General features: G+C 38.5%; 1 protein-coding gene across 3 annotated transcripts; it reads right to left on the bottom strand.

The window, feature by feature from the left end:
• Positions 1 to 1245: 1245 nt before the first annotated feature.
• On the bottom strand, positions 1246 to 18484 carry TGDS (TDP-glucose 4,6-dehydratase). Of its 3 annotated transcripts, none has more exons than XM_023726699.1 (13): positions 18284 to 18374; positions 17030 to 17266; positions 15864 to 15930; positions 14045 to 14113; positions 12797 to 12887; positions 10384 to 10526; positions 8862 to 8960; positions 7991 to 8016; positions 7816 to 7875; positions 5783 to 5948; positions 5082 to 5140; positions 4289 to 4386; positions 1246 to 2673 (listed from the first exon to the last, which is right to left on the bottom strand). In XM_023726699.1, the coding sequence occupies exons 2-13, from the start codon at positions 17176 to 17178 to the stop codon at positions 2588 to 2590; spliced, it is 1113 nt and encodes a 370-aa protein (XP_023582467.1). In that variant the 5' UTR covers positions 17179 to 17266; positions 18284 to 18374; the 3' UTR covers positions 1246 to 2587. The 3 variants fall into 3 exon arrangements, with proteins under 3 accessions (XP_023582467.1, XP_023582466.1, XP_004371454.1); XM_023726698.1 differs by lacking the exon at positions 7991 to 8016 and adding an exon at positions 6538 to 6581 and having other exon boundaries at positions 1250 to 2673; XM_004371397.3 differs by lacking the exons at positions 7991 to 8016; positions 17030 to 17266 and adding an exon at positions 6538 to 6581 and having other exon boundaries at positions 1251 to 2673; positions 18284 to 18484.
• Between the last annotated feature and the right edge of the window lie 328 nt (positions 18485 to 18812).

Here is an 18812-nt window from a genome sequence, read left to right as displayed (position 1 = left end):
TAACACCCTTACTAAGGTCACATCCCTGATCCAATGTAAAGGGAGTTTCCCTGGGGTGTGGCCTGCACCACCTTTTCTTACAAGAGATAAAAGGAAAGGGAAGCAAGCAGAGTTGGGGGAACCTCAAACTACCAGAAAAGCAGTGCCAGGAGCAGAGCACATCCTTTGAACCTGGGGTCCCTGCGCGGAGAAGCTCCTAGTCCAGGGGAAGATTGATAAGAAGGCCAACAGAGAGAGAAAGCCTTCCCCTGGAGCTGAAGCCCTGAATCTGGACTTGTAGCCTACTTTACTGTGAAGAAATAAATTTTTTTTGTTAAAGCCATCCACTTGTGGTATTTGTTAGAGCAGCACTAGATGACTAAGACAGTAAGTCATACCGAGTACACTAAAGTTAGAAATAAAAGTGTACACAGAAATATGTGCAAGAACAAATGACCTAGGACACACATATGGAGGAATGTACTCCACTCCAGTCCTCCAAAACATCTACTTAGTTCAAACTGACACTTGTAGAGAAGGAAGTGGTCCCCTCCACTGATCAAAAGCATCTGAACTCTAACTCCACACAGATGCCCTCTTGTTAGCCTGTATTTCACTGAACGAAATTATGTTCTATAGAATGGGATCTCCTTCTCCCTTTTACCCTTTTTCATCCTATAGAAGTCAGGTATTTTGTTTAGTATATTCATTGAAATTAAGCTATTGTAGATAGTCAATAACATGGAGAGAGAGGTTTGTCTCATAGATGCTCCAATCTAAAGAATCTGAAGGACTTCCAAAACCTTTATCGACATAGAATAAGGACCTGCCACGACTACCGGAATGGAAGCTGGATTAGTCACCAGGATGGAAGCCAAGTGTTACCTGCTCCCACTTTTTGCCTATAGCTTCCTAGCCTCCCTGAGCTCTTACCTCCTCTTACTCCACGTTCCCCCTCCCGCTTTTCTCCAGCACAATAGGCTCCCTTCTAGAATCATTTTCTTCCCTCCATAGTCAAGACCCATGGAGCATCATTTTAATCATTCTCTCACTCTCAACTCTTCAGTCCTTCTGCCCTACCTGACTTGTACTATGCCCAATTCTGGTTCTATCTATCTATATTTTCTTCACCCACATCTAAAGTTACTGAACACTGTTAAAGAAAAGCACACATTTCAGAATTCTGATTCTACTCAAATTTACAGTGTTCAACTTCAGTTTATGTTTCATTCCTGTTTGGCAAATCCTTACTGATTTCATATCTGCTCACTCTTCTCCCACTCTCCACATACCTGAAACCCCTACTCCACTCCTATTTCCCTATTCCAACCACCTCTTAGTTAATGATCTTCCTTCTTACTTCAGAGAAAACAAGTCATTACCCACACACTAAAGCCAGAAAGCCTTGACTTCTTCCCCTTTCTTAACCCAATATTCAATCAGTTCCTTTTTCAAGTTACTTTAGAGTCTTTAAGGCAAAGAGGAGTAAATATATATATGATCAAGTATTTTTATTTTTCTACAGCAAAATAAAAGATGTTACTAAAAAAAGCCACAGTATGCATTAAATACATTAAAATACTGACAAGTTTATAAATAAAATTTTAAACAGTAAATACATGATAAAATTTCTGATACAAGGTTACTTATACATATTTCAACAATGATTTTGAAAATATAACTTTACATTCATCTTTTAAAAACATGTAACTTGATTTTACAAAAATATCAAAAAGTGCTGAATATGCTTCCATTTCATTTTTAAAGGAATCACAGGCAGTCCCTGGATTACGAATGAGTTCCATTCTTTAATCTGTCTTCAGGTCAAATTTGTACATAAGTTGGAACAGTTAGGTACAGTTCATATCTAACACTAGTTAGTCAAATGCTTGTCATAGTATATAGTGTGCCTTTCTATGCATAAAAAACATTAAAGAAACCCTTCCAGATACACTAAAACATTTTTAACATAATAGTACAGTAATAATAATAATGTTTTGATGAGCACTGCGAAGTAGTGCTCATTTGTTATTAAGAGCCCCTGTATGTATCTTGAATTTTTAATGTAACAGGCTTTGCAGGAGTTGGTTCATAACTACGGGTTGTACGTAAGTCGGACATTTGTAACCCAGGGACTGCCTGTATAGCAAAACATGACCTTAAAGAAAAAAAAAGGTGAATTGGGGCATAAAGCTCACCCTATATTGCCTAAAAATGAAAACTTAAAAGAGAATTTTAGGCAGTGGGAAAGGTGTGGTTGGAAGCTCACTGAGATCAATAGCAGGAAAGGCTGCCATCTGCCCAGTTTAATTCCGTCTCTGTTCTCAGAACTGGGAGACTCTCCACTCCCAACCCACCTGTAAGGAGTCGTCTTTCTATGTCTCCTGGTTCCTAATTTTTAGGATAAAAGGTTTCTGAAAGAATTTTCATATTTAAATCCTGTGCTAATACTAAAACTTCCAAATATTGAAGGATTTTGTGTTTATATTTTATACAGTAAGTCATGAATCTAATTCCAAGCAAAAAGAGGATACTTAATTTGGTCACTTGATTTCTTATCACTTGTCGAGGTAGGATAATTTTCTTCTTTCTCCAAAAACTGTCCTGACTATACACATGCTGATTGTACTGGGAAGGGTTCTAGTGCCTTTTCCGCATTCTTCCAGTTGTGAAAATTCTCTCTGTACCACTCAACTGACAGGAAAAAAACAAAAAGGAAACATGAGAAGTAAACACAGGTAACATTTACTGAGCTCCTGTTAGACAAAAGGCAACTCAGGCTGCACGGATGGGCCTGCCCATCAGCTAATCAGCAGACAAGAGTTGCTGAAGGACAGAAACAATTTGCTTCTGACTTAAACAATGAAGTTAATCAAAAGACATTTTATCATCTAAAAGATTTAGAATTAAAAATTAACCTTTTTTGACAGATTGGCCCATAAAATAAATAATATCACCGAGTACTGTGCTTCTCTAAATAATCATCTAAATGAAACCAAACTGCAAACATTTTCCCTAGACCAAAGAGGAGAAGGTAAGGGGGAACAGGGACGCCAGAATAAGGGAAACAGAACAACCAGAATGGAAATAATGAGAACGCTGATATATTGTGAAAAATATAACCAATATCACTGAATAATTTGCATAGAAACTGTTAAGTGAGAACTTAATTTTCTGTGAAAACTTTCACCAAAAACACAATTTTTAAAAAAAAAAATCAACCTTTTTTCTTTTTAGCATCAAAAGTCCTTCAATACTAGATTTGCTGGCATAAGTGTTTAAGACAAATTCTGATTTTTGGGAATTTGTGGGGGGATATGGGTCCTTTGCATTTTAGTATTAACACTGCTTTTGAAGGTATTTTCTAGAAAAAAAAAGTGTAATATTTTGCTCCTGTGAATATGGTAATACTGTATCAGGCACAGTGAGATGAAAAGAGCTTCCTTCTACCATGTCAGCTCATCATTTTATGTTGCTAAGCTATCGGTAAAGGATGTTTTAGTGACAAAAATTACTGACAGTTTAAAAATTATCATTCAATTGTATTTTAAAATTCAATACAAGTAATTCAAGGTCTGAATCAAAACCTTTTTCTACAACCTGTAGAAAATTTTCTGAGTATATTTCTAAATAGAGCTTTAACATACATGCACAGTCTATACACTTATTTTAATAGATTTTTCTGCAAATAATGAACTTGTTTCCTATTTATTTGTTTCAATACAAAAGAAACTCAAGACATGCAAAGACCATAATTATCCACATTTCAACAAATCTAAGATGCCACCAATCTTAAAATGGACCATTTTTCTACTAACCACTAAAAAAAAACTGCCAGTAATAATTATAAGACACCAGTGATTGTAAAACACATACCTTTCAGGGATGTGAAAAAAATGTACACCTCAGAATCAATGAAGTAGGTATCTGATATATGCCCTGGTGGAGCAGTGGTTAAGTGTTCGACTGCTAACCAAAAGGTTGGCAGTTCGAATCTAATAGCCGCTCCATGGAAGCCCTATGGGACAGTTCTACTCTGTCCTATAGGGTCACTATTACCCAGAATCGACTTGACGGCAGTGGGTTAATAAGATATAAGAAGACCGATAAGAAATTAGTGAAATTCCAGATGCTTAGGAAGCATTACTATAGCTAGAAATATATTAAATGCAACAATTTGAAAAGTGAAAATGAGTCATCACAATATTCTGCTGTATTTGTATAGTAGTCTAAAAATAAATTACCATTCCTTCAAATTTTTCTTAACCTTTCTGTTCCCCCCCAAAAAAGTTATCAATTCATAACATACTTGTTTTCTTTATTCCTTCTTTCCAAGGCACTTTAGGTTTCCATCCTAAGCCATGTATTTTTTCTGACTTCATTGGGTATCTCATGTCATTTGTAGGTCTTGGCAAACAAAACAGATTTAAAATGACATTGTGAAAATATATTTACAAATTTAAACAGTAAAATAAATACTGTGTCTTTACATCTTTACCATAATTCAAAATTTTCTTGAAAAAAATTCGCCCTGATGACACGCTCATGGTAAAAACTTTGAAAAATAAAGAAAGTGTGTATATATATATATATATATATATATATATATATATATATATATATATTTGTTTATTTATATAAATCATCCATAATCCCAGATGCCTAAACTCCCTCTGTGGTTTATCCTTATTTCAGCCACGATCTAGGTTATGTGTACAGTGCCAGGCACACAGAAGAAACTCATTAAACACTTGGCAATTGAATAACGAATAAATACACATACATTTATAAGGACTCTTATGTGCCAGGCCCTAGGTCAGATACTTTACACACATTATAATTAATCCTGAAAATACTTTTGGAAAGAAAATATCATCATTCCTGAGAAAACCTCATACTTGGAAAGGGTCAACAATATTCTTTAAGTTACATAACTATTAAGTAACAGGTTCACAGTTAATTTTGTATTACATTTATAATTAAGGGAAAAATTTTTAACAGAAACTCGTGATAAAACTAGTTTTCAGTCCATCTATTCTATAATTTTATAAGTACCTAAGATTTCACAACCTTTCCTGGACCTTGTAAAACTTATTACTCACCTATCATTAACATAATCAACCCAGTTATCCATTTCAGACTCAGAATTGGTTTCTTTGATCTGTCAAAATGGAGAAGGCTTTTGAGTCAAATTATAAAACAAGACCAGAGAACAACAACAGTATTTAATAGCTGATTAAAAAGGGGGAGAAGACAACCTCCTAAAAGGTGGGGAAACAGCTATAAGGAATAACATTTTTCTGTATTTTATAACTCAAATTCCATCTGAGGCTCAAAAAGAATATACATTTTATAAACTATGGGAGACATGACATTTTTTGGCTTTTGGGTTTATTACTCAGTCACTCTTTCTTTGGAATTCTGATTTTATAATTGATGGGCACTAATACACATCTACATTTACCACTGTAATTATTTCTTATCTCATGTTCCTTGATATATATGTTTCTTGATTCTAGGACACACGGCTTTGTATTCCTGAAATCGAGGAGTGCCTGACAATGGGTATGTACACTTAATGTATTTGGGTTTATTTTTTTCTTGAAAAACTGTTACTAAACAAGTGACACAACCTCAACCGATACGTCTTAGCATACATATGGTGTGAATCATTATGAATTTCATTTTCTACCCACTCTTAAGTTGAGTAAACTATAAACTGTTGATTTTGACTAAATTAGTGACTACTGTACTGATTTAGTAACAATTTTAAAAATATTACTCTTTTAAAATATATACATACCAGCTGTATTAGTTCTTTAGCAAGCTGTACAACTGACATTTCAAAATTGGTTCCAATGTTATAAATTTCACCTGGTTTCCCCTTTTGGAGGACAGTGAGAAATGCTTCTACTACATCAGCAGCATAAAGGAAATTTCTTGTCTGAAGTCCTGATCCATGAATGCAGCTAAAAAGATTACATGAAATGGACTCAAACCAGGGGAAAGAAAAACTGGGCACAACTCCAGAGCAGGCAGTTCCCACGCGGATCCTAGAAATCCGTTATTGGAAACACAGTTCTCAAGACTTTTCTGAATTTCACCCATAGTTCTTGAATGACCCCCAAACTTCCTGAGAGTATTCAGCAAAAAAGCAGCAAACGTATAAGTGGTCCCTGAAAAGTATTTATTCATAATTTTATGCCATGAATTCATTTTGAGGAAATATTTAAAGTTCTATGAATTAAATAAATCCTTTAAAAAAGTAAAATTACATAAAGACAGATGCCAAATTTTGATGCTATAATTCAAAGTTCTATGACAGACAATTTAAGAGTAGAAATTATCTAAGTAAACTATAAATACAAGTTACAGAGTTACATTTATTATTAAAAAAAAAAAAAACTAATACAGTGAATGTGGAAGGAATTCTTATATTTGGTGGCACATTCAATTTTATGGTCTCCAACTCTAAGACTTTATAATTTTCAAGAAAGACCGTCACCAAATACAATCAACAAACCAGAAAAGCACGTGAGACAAAGGTAAATAACATACCATTTCCTGTTGTGTTGTAGTAAAGAGATAAATTTTGGAATAACCTGAAAGAATATTTAAGTATCATTTCAGATTCTGGAAAGTCATACAATAATATGAATCTGAACTTGGCATAAGATTATTACTATTATTAAGAAATATACATATGAATAAATTCTGATTCTTTTTATTGGGAGTTTAAGAAAAAAATCTACTATAATATTTGATAAGTAAAATAACTCTAAGATACCTTCCTGTTTCACCAACCCAGTTATCTGCTAGATAAATGTGAGGATTAAATGTGAAGATAAAATGATAAAAATAGTGGAAAATTTTACAGAAATCTTCATGAACAGTTTGCCTGCATCACAAACCTCACCCACTGATTTTATAACGGTAGGAATCACAAGTTACTTAGAGCTTTATACCTAGTGCCTACTCGGTAAGTACTTGTGGACTTAATGAAAGGTGATTCCAGTGCCCTTGGATTCAAAGAACAACTATGTTCATCAGGAAAAGATAAGAAATTACTAAATTTATAATGAATCTTTTTAAAAAGACTCCAAAAATTAGGCAAAGTAGTTATTAATACCAGCAGATCATGATACGGTCCTTTCCTTTGGGCAGTAAGATCTACACAGTCGGGAAGTGAGAAAACCCAGTCTCCAAATTTAGGTAGAGCAGGTGACAGTTAACTAAAACTGTGTCTAATGATACAGAACCAACTATACAGGCATTTTAGCCTTTCACTGCATTATTCTATTTACTACTTTGCGTGACTTTCTGGAAGACATTCAGGCCCCAACAATAAAAATGGGTCGGACACAGTAAACCAGGTAATTGTAAGACAAATTCACGGACAAGCTTCCTGCATTACTATTTGACTAGCTTTCAAATTTCTGTACATCCTGACATACTGGTCTGATTGCAAACTGAGCATCACCCTTGCACCGTGATGGTACCATGGTGGTACTCTGTAGTGCTTTAGAGTTTACAAGGCATTTTCAAATACATCATCTCAGTGGGACCTCAAGACACCTTTCTCTGTATGATCATTCCCCCTAATTTAAAGAAGAGTTCAAAGGGCCTCAAGTCACACCACCTGGTAAGCTGTCAGGCTGAGACAAACTCAAGTCTTCAAACTCTAAGTGTGATGAAATCTGCATGTGGCCTGTACAGCACATAATTCTATATAACTATAACAAATTATTTTGGACAAATAACTGAAGAATGATGATTTTAAATAATGAAAAATTACAATCATTTACAAACCACTAGGAATTTAGAAATAAAATTTACCTTTTCAGGATATTGATGTGGTCCATAAACATTACTGCTTCTTGTGATGACAACTGGAAACTTAAAGAATATTCAACGTTAGGGTAAGGGAAAGGTCCAATAGTAACGCTTATTTTAAAGAGAGAGAATTTTAAAATATGGGTGACTTTGCCTAAAATAACTCCACACAACTTACAGAGAGAAGCGAAGGGGTTGTTTCTGCTGTAAGACAAGACAGGAGAGGATGGGATTCAGATAAAGGCAGAGGTTCCAAAAGTACTCAGAAGACCATTCTCTCCACTGGGACAAGGGGAGGATGAGGATGGATGGAAGCAGGTTTGCAGGTTTGGTGGCGAAAAACTGGGGAGGTTTCCACTTGATTATTTCAAAGACCACCTCTAGGATTATGGGTTTGGTTAGATGCTAACTTCCAGCTGGCTCTCTCTTGTACCAACCCTTACAAACAAAAAGAGCTGCCAGGAAGGGGAAAGGGACCAATGTCGCTGGAAGACAATAGGCAAGAGAATCGTAATTCATCGCTCGGCTTGCCTTTCTGACCCATCCCTACTACCTCCAGAAGAGATGAGTGGAAAGCCAAACGAAGGGACTTAGAGTGGACGATTCACATGGCTAAGGCTACCTCATGGGCGGCGCCCTCATGGCAAGTCCACCTCCCATCCAAGAGGAACTAAGAGAACAGAATCACACAGTAAGGAGCCCTGCAGCTAAGTGAATCATCCCTCTCTGTCTTCCTCCACTCACAGGAGTCCTGGGAGCCAGGAAATTCCAAACGGACGTTCATTGTAACCGTAACACTCTACCTATTACTGAAGAAGAAGAAAAGTATATACAAATTGTTCCTTTAAATTACGAGCAGAACAAGAGGTAGGTCCTACTTTGTCTACACAGTATAGGAAATGAGTTGTTTTTTTAAAAATCCGTAACACATAACTTTTCACAATATACATCTTATAAGCTAAAAATGAAATACTGCTAACGCTAACTTGGAGTTTAACACTGACGTCCAAAATAAAAAAGATTCCAAAGTTTCTGGAATCAGCTCTTACCTTGTACCGTTCCCAGTAAGACTGTACAAAACATTCAGCAGCTGCCTTAGATGATGCATAGGGATTCGTAGGTTGCTTGGGTGAAGATTCATCAAATTCCTAATTTTAAAAAGACATATTTCAAAAATAAGTCTTATGTATAATTTCTAACTAGAAATCACTACATTTTAAAAACCACTTACTGAGCCCCAATTATGTGCCTGACGTTTTTCTAAGCACTTCACAAGGAATAAATAACTTCTTTCATCCCCATAACAGCCCTGTGAGCCAGGCAGAGAGAGCAGCAAGTGTAAAGCCGTGAGGCAGAGAATGTCTCCAGAAGCGAGGGGCTGTGTGGCTGGAGCAGTCAGCCGGGGAAGGAGAGAGGGCTGTGTGGCTGGAGCAGTCAGCCGGGGAAGGAGAGAGGTCTGTGTGGCTGGAGCAGTCACCAGGGAAGGAGAGAGGGCTGTGTGGCTGGAGCAGTCACCAGGGAAGGAGAGGGCTGTGTGGCTGGAGCAGTCACCTGGGGAAGGAGAGAGGGCTGTGTGGCTGGAGCAGTCACCCAGGGAAGGAGAGAGGGCTGTGTGGCTGCAGCAGTCACCCGGGGAAGGAGAGAGGGCTGTGTGGCTGTAACAGTTACCCTGGGAAGGAGAGACAGGAGCAGAGGTCAGAGGGAGGCAGAATGCGCCAAACCTGGAGGCCACTGTATGTTCTCAGCACAGTGAAGCCACGATCTGACTTATGTGTTAAAACTTTCCTTCTGCCCACTGTAGCAGAGCTGCAGTAGGGTGGGAAGGGTACAAGAAGCAGCTCACCTGATAAAAACTGCAACAGGATTTGAATATGGTTGCTTCTCAGAAGCAAGACGTGGTTTGAGGAGAAGTGATTAGGGTTTGTTTTTTTCTCGTTATAAGTCTTGTGAACTATTTGATTTTTTTTTTTTACTATGTACATGTACTTGGTAAAAAACACAACAAAAAACTAAAAGCTAAAACAAAATGAAGTCACTGCAAATGCTATGGAAAAAAAAGACCGGAGAAAGGAGCATTTTTTTTGGGGGGTGGGCATGAAAATACATTTAGGAATGATTTTTTTTTTTTTTTTTAAAGAGCAGATTCTAGATTCTACAATAATTCCACACTCACTCCTGGGCATCCCAATATGCCTTCCTGAGCAGGAGGGAAAGGTGAGCAGCTGCAGCCAGTACCACGGCAGGAAGTACGCTGCAGCCTAACTTACTTATGCTTGGCCATGAAAAGGATGTTCATCGTCTGTGTAAGACAGACAAACAGGTGAGATTTGCTGCTCTCTTGCAAAATATCATCAGTCAAGTGATGTAAAAACCAGTACAAGACTAGGCTGCTGTTCCCCATTTGGGGTGGCAGCATTTTATTTGAACAGAAGGGACAATGGAGTTAACATTTTTGAGATTCTCACAAGTTTGTATAGTTAGAGAATGAAAAAAGCCCAGAGTAGGTTTTAATAAAACAGATTTTATTGTAGTACATGGCAAAGAAGTGAGACACATATTGTCTACACTTACCTTATCAAGACTGCCTCCATACACTTCATCGGTGCTGACATAAATGAACTTCTCCACTTGGGCTTCATAAGCAGCATTTAGCAAAACGTGAGTGCCGTAAACATTAACATATGTAAACTCAAAGGCACGTACAAACGAAAGATCTGGGTAAAAAGAAAAAACAGCTAAAACCAGCCACCCAAGGGACAAAACAAATAACCGACAGTCTACACAGGTTTAAGGTCAGCACTATGCACTGGTCTTCATCCACCACAGCTACAGTCATTTTAGAAAACAAGCACAACTGCATCGTATTCGTCACTTCTTTAAACTTAAAATACATAGGTTTCCAAGGCTGTAAATCTTTACAGAAGCAGACTGTCACATCTTCCTCCTGCAGAGCTGCTGGCGGGTTTGAACCGACAACCTTTCAGTTTGCAACCGAGCACTTAACCATTGCGCCACTAGGGCTCTTTTATGTAAATTCTTAGAACCTAGCAAAGTATCAGTGCTAAATTTGCAGCACACATTTTTCATTATAAAAAGAAGAAAATAAGTAGTGATACATCTAAATGTAAAATGTTCTTAAATTTTAAAATAGTATGAAACTTCCAGTTTTCTCTAGCAGAGGACTAGGTTTTTCAGATATTGCTGAAAACAATAACAAATGCTGGATAAATTACTTTAAAATAAATTCACTTTAAAAGAATTGCTAATAAACATAAAAGGTACTCAGCCTCTTTAGCAATAGGGAAATGCAACTTAAAACCACAGTAAGATCCTACTACATACCACTCAGATTGGCAAAAATGAAAAAGTCTGCCAATACCAGGCTTTGGTGAGATCTGGAGCAACAGGGAGTCTCATACATGCCTGTCATGGATTGAATTGTGTCCCCCAAAAATATCTGTCAACTTGGCTGGGTCATGATTCCCAGTACTGTATAATTGTGTACCATCTTGTAATCTGATGTGATTTCCTTATGTGTTGTAAATTCAATCACTATGATCTAATAAAATGGATTAGCAGCAGTTTACTGATGAGGTATACAAGATTGGATAGTGTCTTAATCCAATCTCTTTTGAGATATAAAAGAGAGAAGTGAGCAGAAACACATGGGAACCTCATACCACCAAGAAAGCAGTGCCAGGAGCAGAGCTCGCCCTTTGGACCTGACGTTCCTCTGCAGAGTAGCTCCCAGACCAAGGGAAGACTGATGATACGGACCTTCCTCCAGAGCTGACAGAGAAAGCATTCCCCTGGAGCTGACGCCCTGAATTTGGACTTGTAGCCTGCTGGACTCTCGAGAGAATAAACTTCTCTTTGTTAAAGCCATCCACATGTGGTATTTCTGTTATATCAGCACTAGATGCCTAAGACAACGCCCCTCTGAGGGAGTGGAAATTGGTACAATTACTTTGGAAAAGAGTTTAACGTTATCACAAGGTTGAAGTATGCAGATCTTGTGATGCTAGCTATATATCTGACAGAAATGTGTGCTTGTGTGTACCAAGATACATGTACCTTCGTAGTACACGTATCATGTTCATGTTCAAGATACATGTATCATGTTCATGGTAGTACTGTTCAAAATTGCCCAGAAGTGTAAACAACCTAAATGTCCACTGACAGTAAAATAACTGTGGTATATTCTTAGAATGGCACTGGAAATGAACAGACTACACGTACATGCAACTACGTGGGTGAACCTACACAGACGTTGACCAAGACAAAACAAAAAACCCACATATAGTTTTACATATACGTTCCTATGAAGTTTAAAAACACGCAAAACTAACTTATATTGTTCAGGAATAAATACATAGGCACAAAACTGCTATGGAGAAAAGCAAAGGAAATGATTCCTTTAAAATCAGGCAATGGGCAATAGTATACTACTACTAAAGGGGATTCTTTTGTTTGGATGATGGCTACATCATCAGTATTTAACTATACTTCTAAATTATTCTGGATACATATTTTACAATATAAGATGTTAGACCAATTATTAGAAAACAATTCGGATTCACAAAATGGTATAGACACTGATACAATGTTCATCTGTATACTCACCACCTGGCTTAAAAAAAAAAAACATAAAAATACAGTTGAAGGCTATACTCCTCCTCCCCTTCAGAAGTAATCACTATCCTGAATTTAGTTAAATTCAAAGTTTCAAGATGGCATTCAAGGTTACATTTCAGCCTATATACTAATAAAAGTAATCTAAAAAGCACGAAGTATATTGATAACGCAGTGACCACAGGTGTATTTTTCCAGTAGAGCATGGTGTATCGTCTTTCAAAGATGTACATTAAGTACTTACTTCATTAAGCACTTACTTATTCAACCCCACTGCTGGACTCTGATTCAAACTAATTAGCCCCTGGGAAAAAATGTGGCAATCGTAACTGTAACATAAAACAACGCTTACCTACATGTGTTTGCGCAGCAAAATGTAGTACTATATCTATTTTCTGTGTTTCAAAAAGCAGTTTCACAAAGTGAGAATCACATATGTCACCCTATATAAACAAGCAAACATGAAAAAATGAAATTTCATTGAGTACTCCATTCATTATAATTATTTTTACTACAGGAACAAAAAATGATAAGAAAAAAATCAATCTGTACCAACATTCCCTCCAGTCTCTCCCCCTGGACCTTACAGAGAATATCTTGAAAATTCAACCAAGTGTTCAAGTATAATAGTAACTATTTATCCAGCATCTCAGGATATAAAAATATTCAATTCAAAATATTTGTGAAAATAAGTGTCCAACACAATAGTTTACTGAACACCAACTACTACTAAGCACTGTTCTAGTTTTTTAATAACCTTCTTGCCAACCTAAGGCCACTATACTAATAGAGAAATATTTAAAATACTCTTAAAAAAATTTGGAGATAACCTTATTGAAATATATTTAAAGTAACTGTAAGAAATGGAATAGTATTTTGAAAAACTAAGTAAAATCGTGAGTACCTTTGATTTTATATGTGCATTAATTCGTATAAAAATATGAATTTCTCAACAATTCTTTGGTGAGTGAAGTCAACTTTCATATAGAACAGAATTACGAAATGGTTACTTAGTATATTCTTTAAGCTTTATGGTTAAAAGGAAAGTTAATAGGATCACTTCTAAAAAATAAAACATAAATCACAAGAAATAGTTTCACCTGACGGTAACATTTGTCTTTGCAAATTAATGAACTGGCACTCTGTTCTATACTTTGGACTCTTCTAAGAGTGTTCAGTATGAATCAGCACTCCAGAGCCAATCAACTTTCAGGGCAGAAGACCAAGCTATGAGTTACATGGTACACTTTTGGCTATTGGCTGCTCTTTCCAAGTAACATCTCATCCTACATCAATCCTCTCAAATCCCAGAAAGATCTTATTAAAGAGGCTAATGAGGACCTAACATCACAAACTTTGTCAGTTCAATCAGGTACTAACAGATCTATCAAGAAACCAAAAATCACATGTAGCTTTTTATGTGGTGTCAATCTAATCGTATCCTCTATAGTACATGTTACTTCTAGAAATAAACTACTTGATCTTTCAAAAGGTCTTTAATAAGTGTCCTCCCCAATTCTGTATTCACAAGCTTGTAAAGCAGATACTATAATCTCCATGTGACTGAACAGGCACAAAAATTATAAGAAAACTTTCATACCTGTATAAATTTGTAATTTTGTTTGGTAGAAATGGTTTCAAGATTCTTCAAACTTGCACAGTAATCCAGCTTAAAATGAGAAAGTAGGGGAGAAACAACACAGTCATAAATATTAACTTTTCTTATAAAATACCAATTTATCTGAAACGCTATAGATATTCTGATTGTAATACAATAACATGTTCTCTTTAAAAAATATTTTATTGCATTTTAGGTAAAAGTTTACATAGCAAATTAGGTTCCCATTTAACAATTTTTATACACATTGTTCCACAGTACTGGTTAGATTCTTCACAATGTGTCAACATTCTCATTATTTCCATTCTGCTTGTTCTGTTTCCATTAATCTAGCTTCCCTGCCCCTCCTTAGCTTTTCATCTTTGTTTCAGCATAAATGTTGATCGTTTGGTCTCATGTAGTTGTTTACTCAAGGTGAGCACAGTACTCACAGGTGATATTGATTATTTTATACGCCAACCTATTATTTGGATGAAAGGTGACCACCGGGAGTAGCTTCAGCTCCAAGTTCAAAGGGTGTCTTAGGGCAGTAATCTCAAGGGTTCCTCTAATCTCTATCAGTCAATAAGTCTGGCCTTTTTTAGGAATTTAAGTTTTGTTCTACATTTTTCTCCCTGTCTATCCAGGACCTTCTATGGCATCCCTAGTCAGAACAGTTGGTAGTGGTAGCCAGGATCCATCTAGTTCTTCTAGTCTCAGGCTAGATGAGGCCGTGGTTCATGTGGACTATTACTCCTACCGAACATGTCCTCTTACAATATGCTTACTCTTTATGTTTTTAAGTTTGTAACATCTTAAAAAAGTCAAAAACAAAATACAGGTAATTTTGTTATCTTTTCAAAATTAAAAAAAAATTACTTTCTATAAATCACTACTTTAAAAATGTCCCGGTTTTCAGATTTGTCTCCTGCCACTGGTGGCTAAAAGAATTTACCATTTCTTACTGAAACAGAATTAGTGAATGAAAACAATTACACCTGTGTTACGTACCACTCATCATACCTGTTCTAAGTTAACTATTGGTAACGTGTAGAGATGGGGGAGAAAATTCTGTCCATAATAGGAAGGCAGGCAAAAATTCATAAGACTTGAAGCTTATTCTTTGCCTGTACATTTTTTACTATTAGTTTATGAAATTAAGGTTGACTATTTGCATCTTGTGTTTAAACTCAACAGTCATTTCAGTGATTACCAATCATGGCTTTCAGGCTCTCCAGGGAGACTCCAATTGCAACTGCAAAACTCTCAAAACTAAATTTAATTGCACTTTAATTTTTAAAAAATGTTATATAATTTTCCAGGAGGTGGCAGGTATAAAATGAAATAATATGGCGTGTACTAACTCCAGTAAAAGACTAGTAACCACAAGACTACACTAAATGTTGAACTGAGAAAGGGTAAAGAAGATTTTGTTTTGGCAAAAATACTGTACTTCAAACATTTACTTTACGGACTACTATAATAAATAAAAGTTTCAAAAAACTTCGTGAAAGGTAAAATCAGCCTGAACTCATGACTATATAGGCCCCTGAGATGCTCAAATGACTAAATAAAAAACTGAAATATCAGTGTGATAAACCCAAACCCAAACCCACTGCCTTCGAGTCACTTCTGACTCACAGGGACCCTACAGGACAGAGCAGAACTGCCCCATAGGGTTTCCAAGGAGCAGCTAGTGGATTTGAACTGCCGACCTTTTGGTTAGTAGCCAAGCTCTTAACTACTGTGTCACTAGGATTCTTTTTTTTTTTTTTAATTCAGTGAAGTTTCAATGCATGCAGCTCATTTTTATAAAACTTACCTTGTCTAGATTTATGATCATATAGTTTGGATAATCTTCTACTAAAGAGACAATCACATGTGATGCACTAGAAGAAAAAAATATTTGTTGGTGGAAAAGTTTAACCTTCTCCCTAAGTTCTTCTATTTTTCTTTATCAAACATTAGGAAAATATTCAAAGATAAATTTTTCCAAGATAACTGAATACAGCTACACTGAATACACAGTTCTCACCAAACTCAACAGTATCTATACACAAAAGCTTATACTACTTTTAGACCACGGAGAAGAGAATTTACAGGTCCTAAACCCATTGCCATTGAGTCAATTCCAACTCATAGCAACCCTACAGGACGGAGTAGAACTGCCCCGTAGGGTTTCCAAGGAGTGACTGGTGGATTCGAACTACCAACCTTCCGAGCTCCTAACCACTGCACCATTAGGGCTAAGAAAATAATTCATTTAACCAAATGATGCTGTCTGTGCCTACCTTGAGTGTGGGAGTTAAAAAAAAAAAAAAAAAAAAACTAAACCCACTGCCGTCAAGTTGATTCTGACTCATAGCAACCCTATAGGAGAGTAGAACTGCCCCACAGGGTTTCCAAGGCTGTAAATCTTTACGGATGCAGACTGCCACATCTTTCTGCCACAGAGCACCGGTGGGTTTGAACCGCTGACCTTTCGGCTCACAGCCGAGCACTTTAACCACTGCGCCACCCGGGCTCCTACAACAGGTGGTTGTCAAGGCAACTGTGCTGAAACCATAATGTTCCTTTTTAGGGACTGAAGGTAAAATTATGTAAAAATTAAGTCCATCTGAACATAGCTGCCTATGTTCACAGCAGTTCTACTGCAATTGCTCTCTCTTGGTCTGAGAATTTGGTAATGTTAATCAGGATCCTGGGTGGGGGAAGGGAGTCCTAGACCGAATTCAAGTTTCCAAGGCTAGTGAAGGCTGAAACCATCCTGAGTTGTATATCCGTAGTTGACTCCTGGGCTTCAGAGTGCCCTAGAGTGAAACCAGGGGCATACGTGCACCTAAAACATTAGGCTCCCAGGAACAAGGGCCAAATTGGTAACTCAGAGTTTGTACCTGGCAGCCCTTTCAAGGTATTTTCTAGGGCCCAGCCTTCCTGGACCAGCCCTCTCACTCATCTACCACCCTTTCGTGCCCGTGCTCTTATTACCTCCTCCAAGTGACTGTCAGATAAGAAGAGGTGACTGAACATGTTAACGGGCAATATAAAAGGATCCCCATGTTCCCTCTTCCTCCACTAGAGGTTGAGTTCCTTGAAGGCAGGAGAGTTTCCCATTTGTTGTTCATGCATTCACCCATTCAACAATTACTGAAGGTCTTTATAAAACCGGCCAGGCATTCCTCCAGGTGCTGAGTGAACAGTCTCTGCCCTCATGGAGTTTACATTCTAGAGTGGGGACGCAGGCAATAAACAAGTCAACACATAAATAACAATTTCAGGTAGTGATAAGTGTTACAAAAAAATAAAACCGGTTAGTAGAGAGAGAGGTTATTTTGGACAGGGTGGTCGGGTAAAGCCTCTCTGAACTGAGTGATGAATAGTCTCAGCAAACCGGCAAGCAAGTGCAAAGGCTTCAGGACAGGAGGAACAAGCCTGCTGTGTTTCAGGAGGAGGAAGACGGTAAGCGTGGCACGCACAGAAAAGCAGCGGGTAGGACGGTGGGAGAGCAGGTTGGAATAGTGCAGGCACCAGGACACAGTCTCCTAGGCGTGGTAAGTCGTTCGCACTATAGTCAGTCTGACAGGAATCAGCGAAGTAAAACCTAACACACTAAAAACACTGGCTGCTGTGTGAAGACTAGACTCTAAGGAAACAAATCGTACGCCCAAGGAGGCTACTGCGGTCGTCAAGGCAAAAGACGGCGACATGAACTAGAGTAGAATGGGGTGGGTGGTGACAAGGGGTCGCCTTAGAACACACTTTGAAAGTAGAGTACTTGCTGATGGAACGTGGGTGTGTGAGGAAAAGAAGCACCAATTTTTTTCTTTAATCTGTTGAATAAATGAATGCCTTTACAATTCAAAAATCATGGGGGGGGGGCGCCTATATGCTGCGAGTCTGCGTGACCGGGGGGTGGGAGGCTGTAGGTTAGGAGCTCACAGTAATGTGGGCGCATTTAGAGAAGTGACAAGTGGTAAGAAGCCCAGGCCAGGTAGGAGAGCGAATAGTACCACAGTTATTTCTGCTTTGGGAGGGGGGCGTTTTAAAGAAGTCGCAGTTCCAAAGGAACCACGTCTTCGGAGGTCCAGGACGGGGGAGAAAGTAGGATGATCCGGGTCGTATGGGTGCTCCCCCTATCAGACACCCAAAGCTACTCCCGAAGCTTGCCAAGGGCTAGCAGCGCCCCAGGCAAGGGTTGGGGTTGCTGGGAACCACTGCCCAGCAAGCGGCGCCGTTACCTACATGAAACCAGCACCCCCGGTCACCAGGAGCCGCTTCGCAAAGTCTCCGGGAGGACCCAGCAGCCCCGCCCAGCCGGCCGCCGACATCTCCCAGTTCGGAAGTGACTAGCACCGTAAAGCGTCTGGTCTGAGGAGTGTAGGGAAGCTCCACCGCGACTTTTTACGACGCGCGTTGCTCCCGCGACACGTTCACGGGGCAGCCCGCCGCAGCTTCCGAAGCGTGGCTTTGCGACAGGCTTACCCACGCCCACGGGCGGGCTGGGCGGGGCCCTCGGTGCGCCGGCTGCCGGCGGCCGTGCAGCGCCTCTGCGCACGCGCGCCTCCCGCGCGGCGGTGCGTGGCTGGCAGAGTGACTGAGGTGACCCGGGTAGCTGAGTCAGAAAGGTTTTCGGGCAGGTCTCGCCAGCGCGGATTAGGCTTAGTTTAGGCCATAGATGATCAGAGTCATGAGTGAGCGCATTCTTTTTATTCTGATACTACAGCGATCTCTAGAGGTTACGCACTGATTGAGTAGAGCTCCCGGGCGTACT

This window comes from Trichechus manatus, unplaced genomic scaffold (genome assembly GCF_000243295.1).
Source record: "Trichechus manatus latirostris isolate Lorelei unplaced genomic scaffold, TriManLat1.0 scaffold00013, whole genome shotgun sequence".
Taxonomy (NCBI): Eukaryota; Metazoa; Chordata; class Mammalia; order Sirenia; family Trichechidae; genus Trichechus; species Trichechus manatus.
The sequence above is the reverse complement of the archived record's forward strand: the minus strand, read 5'-3'. Positions and strand labels throughout refer to the sequence as shown.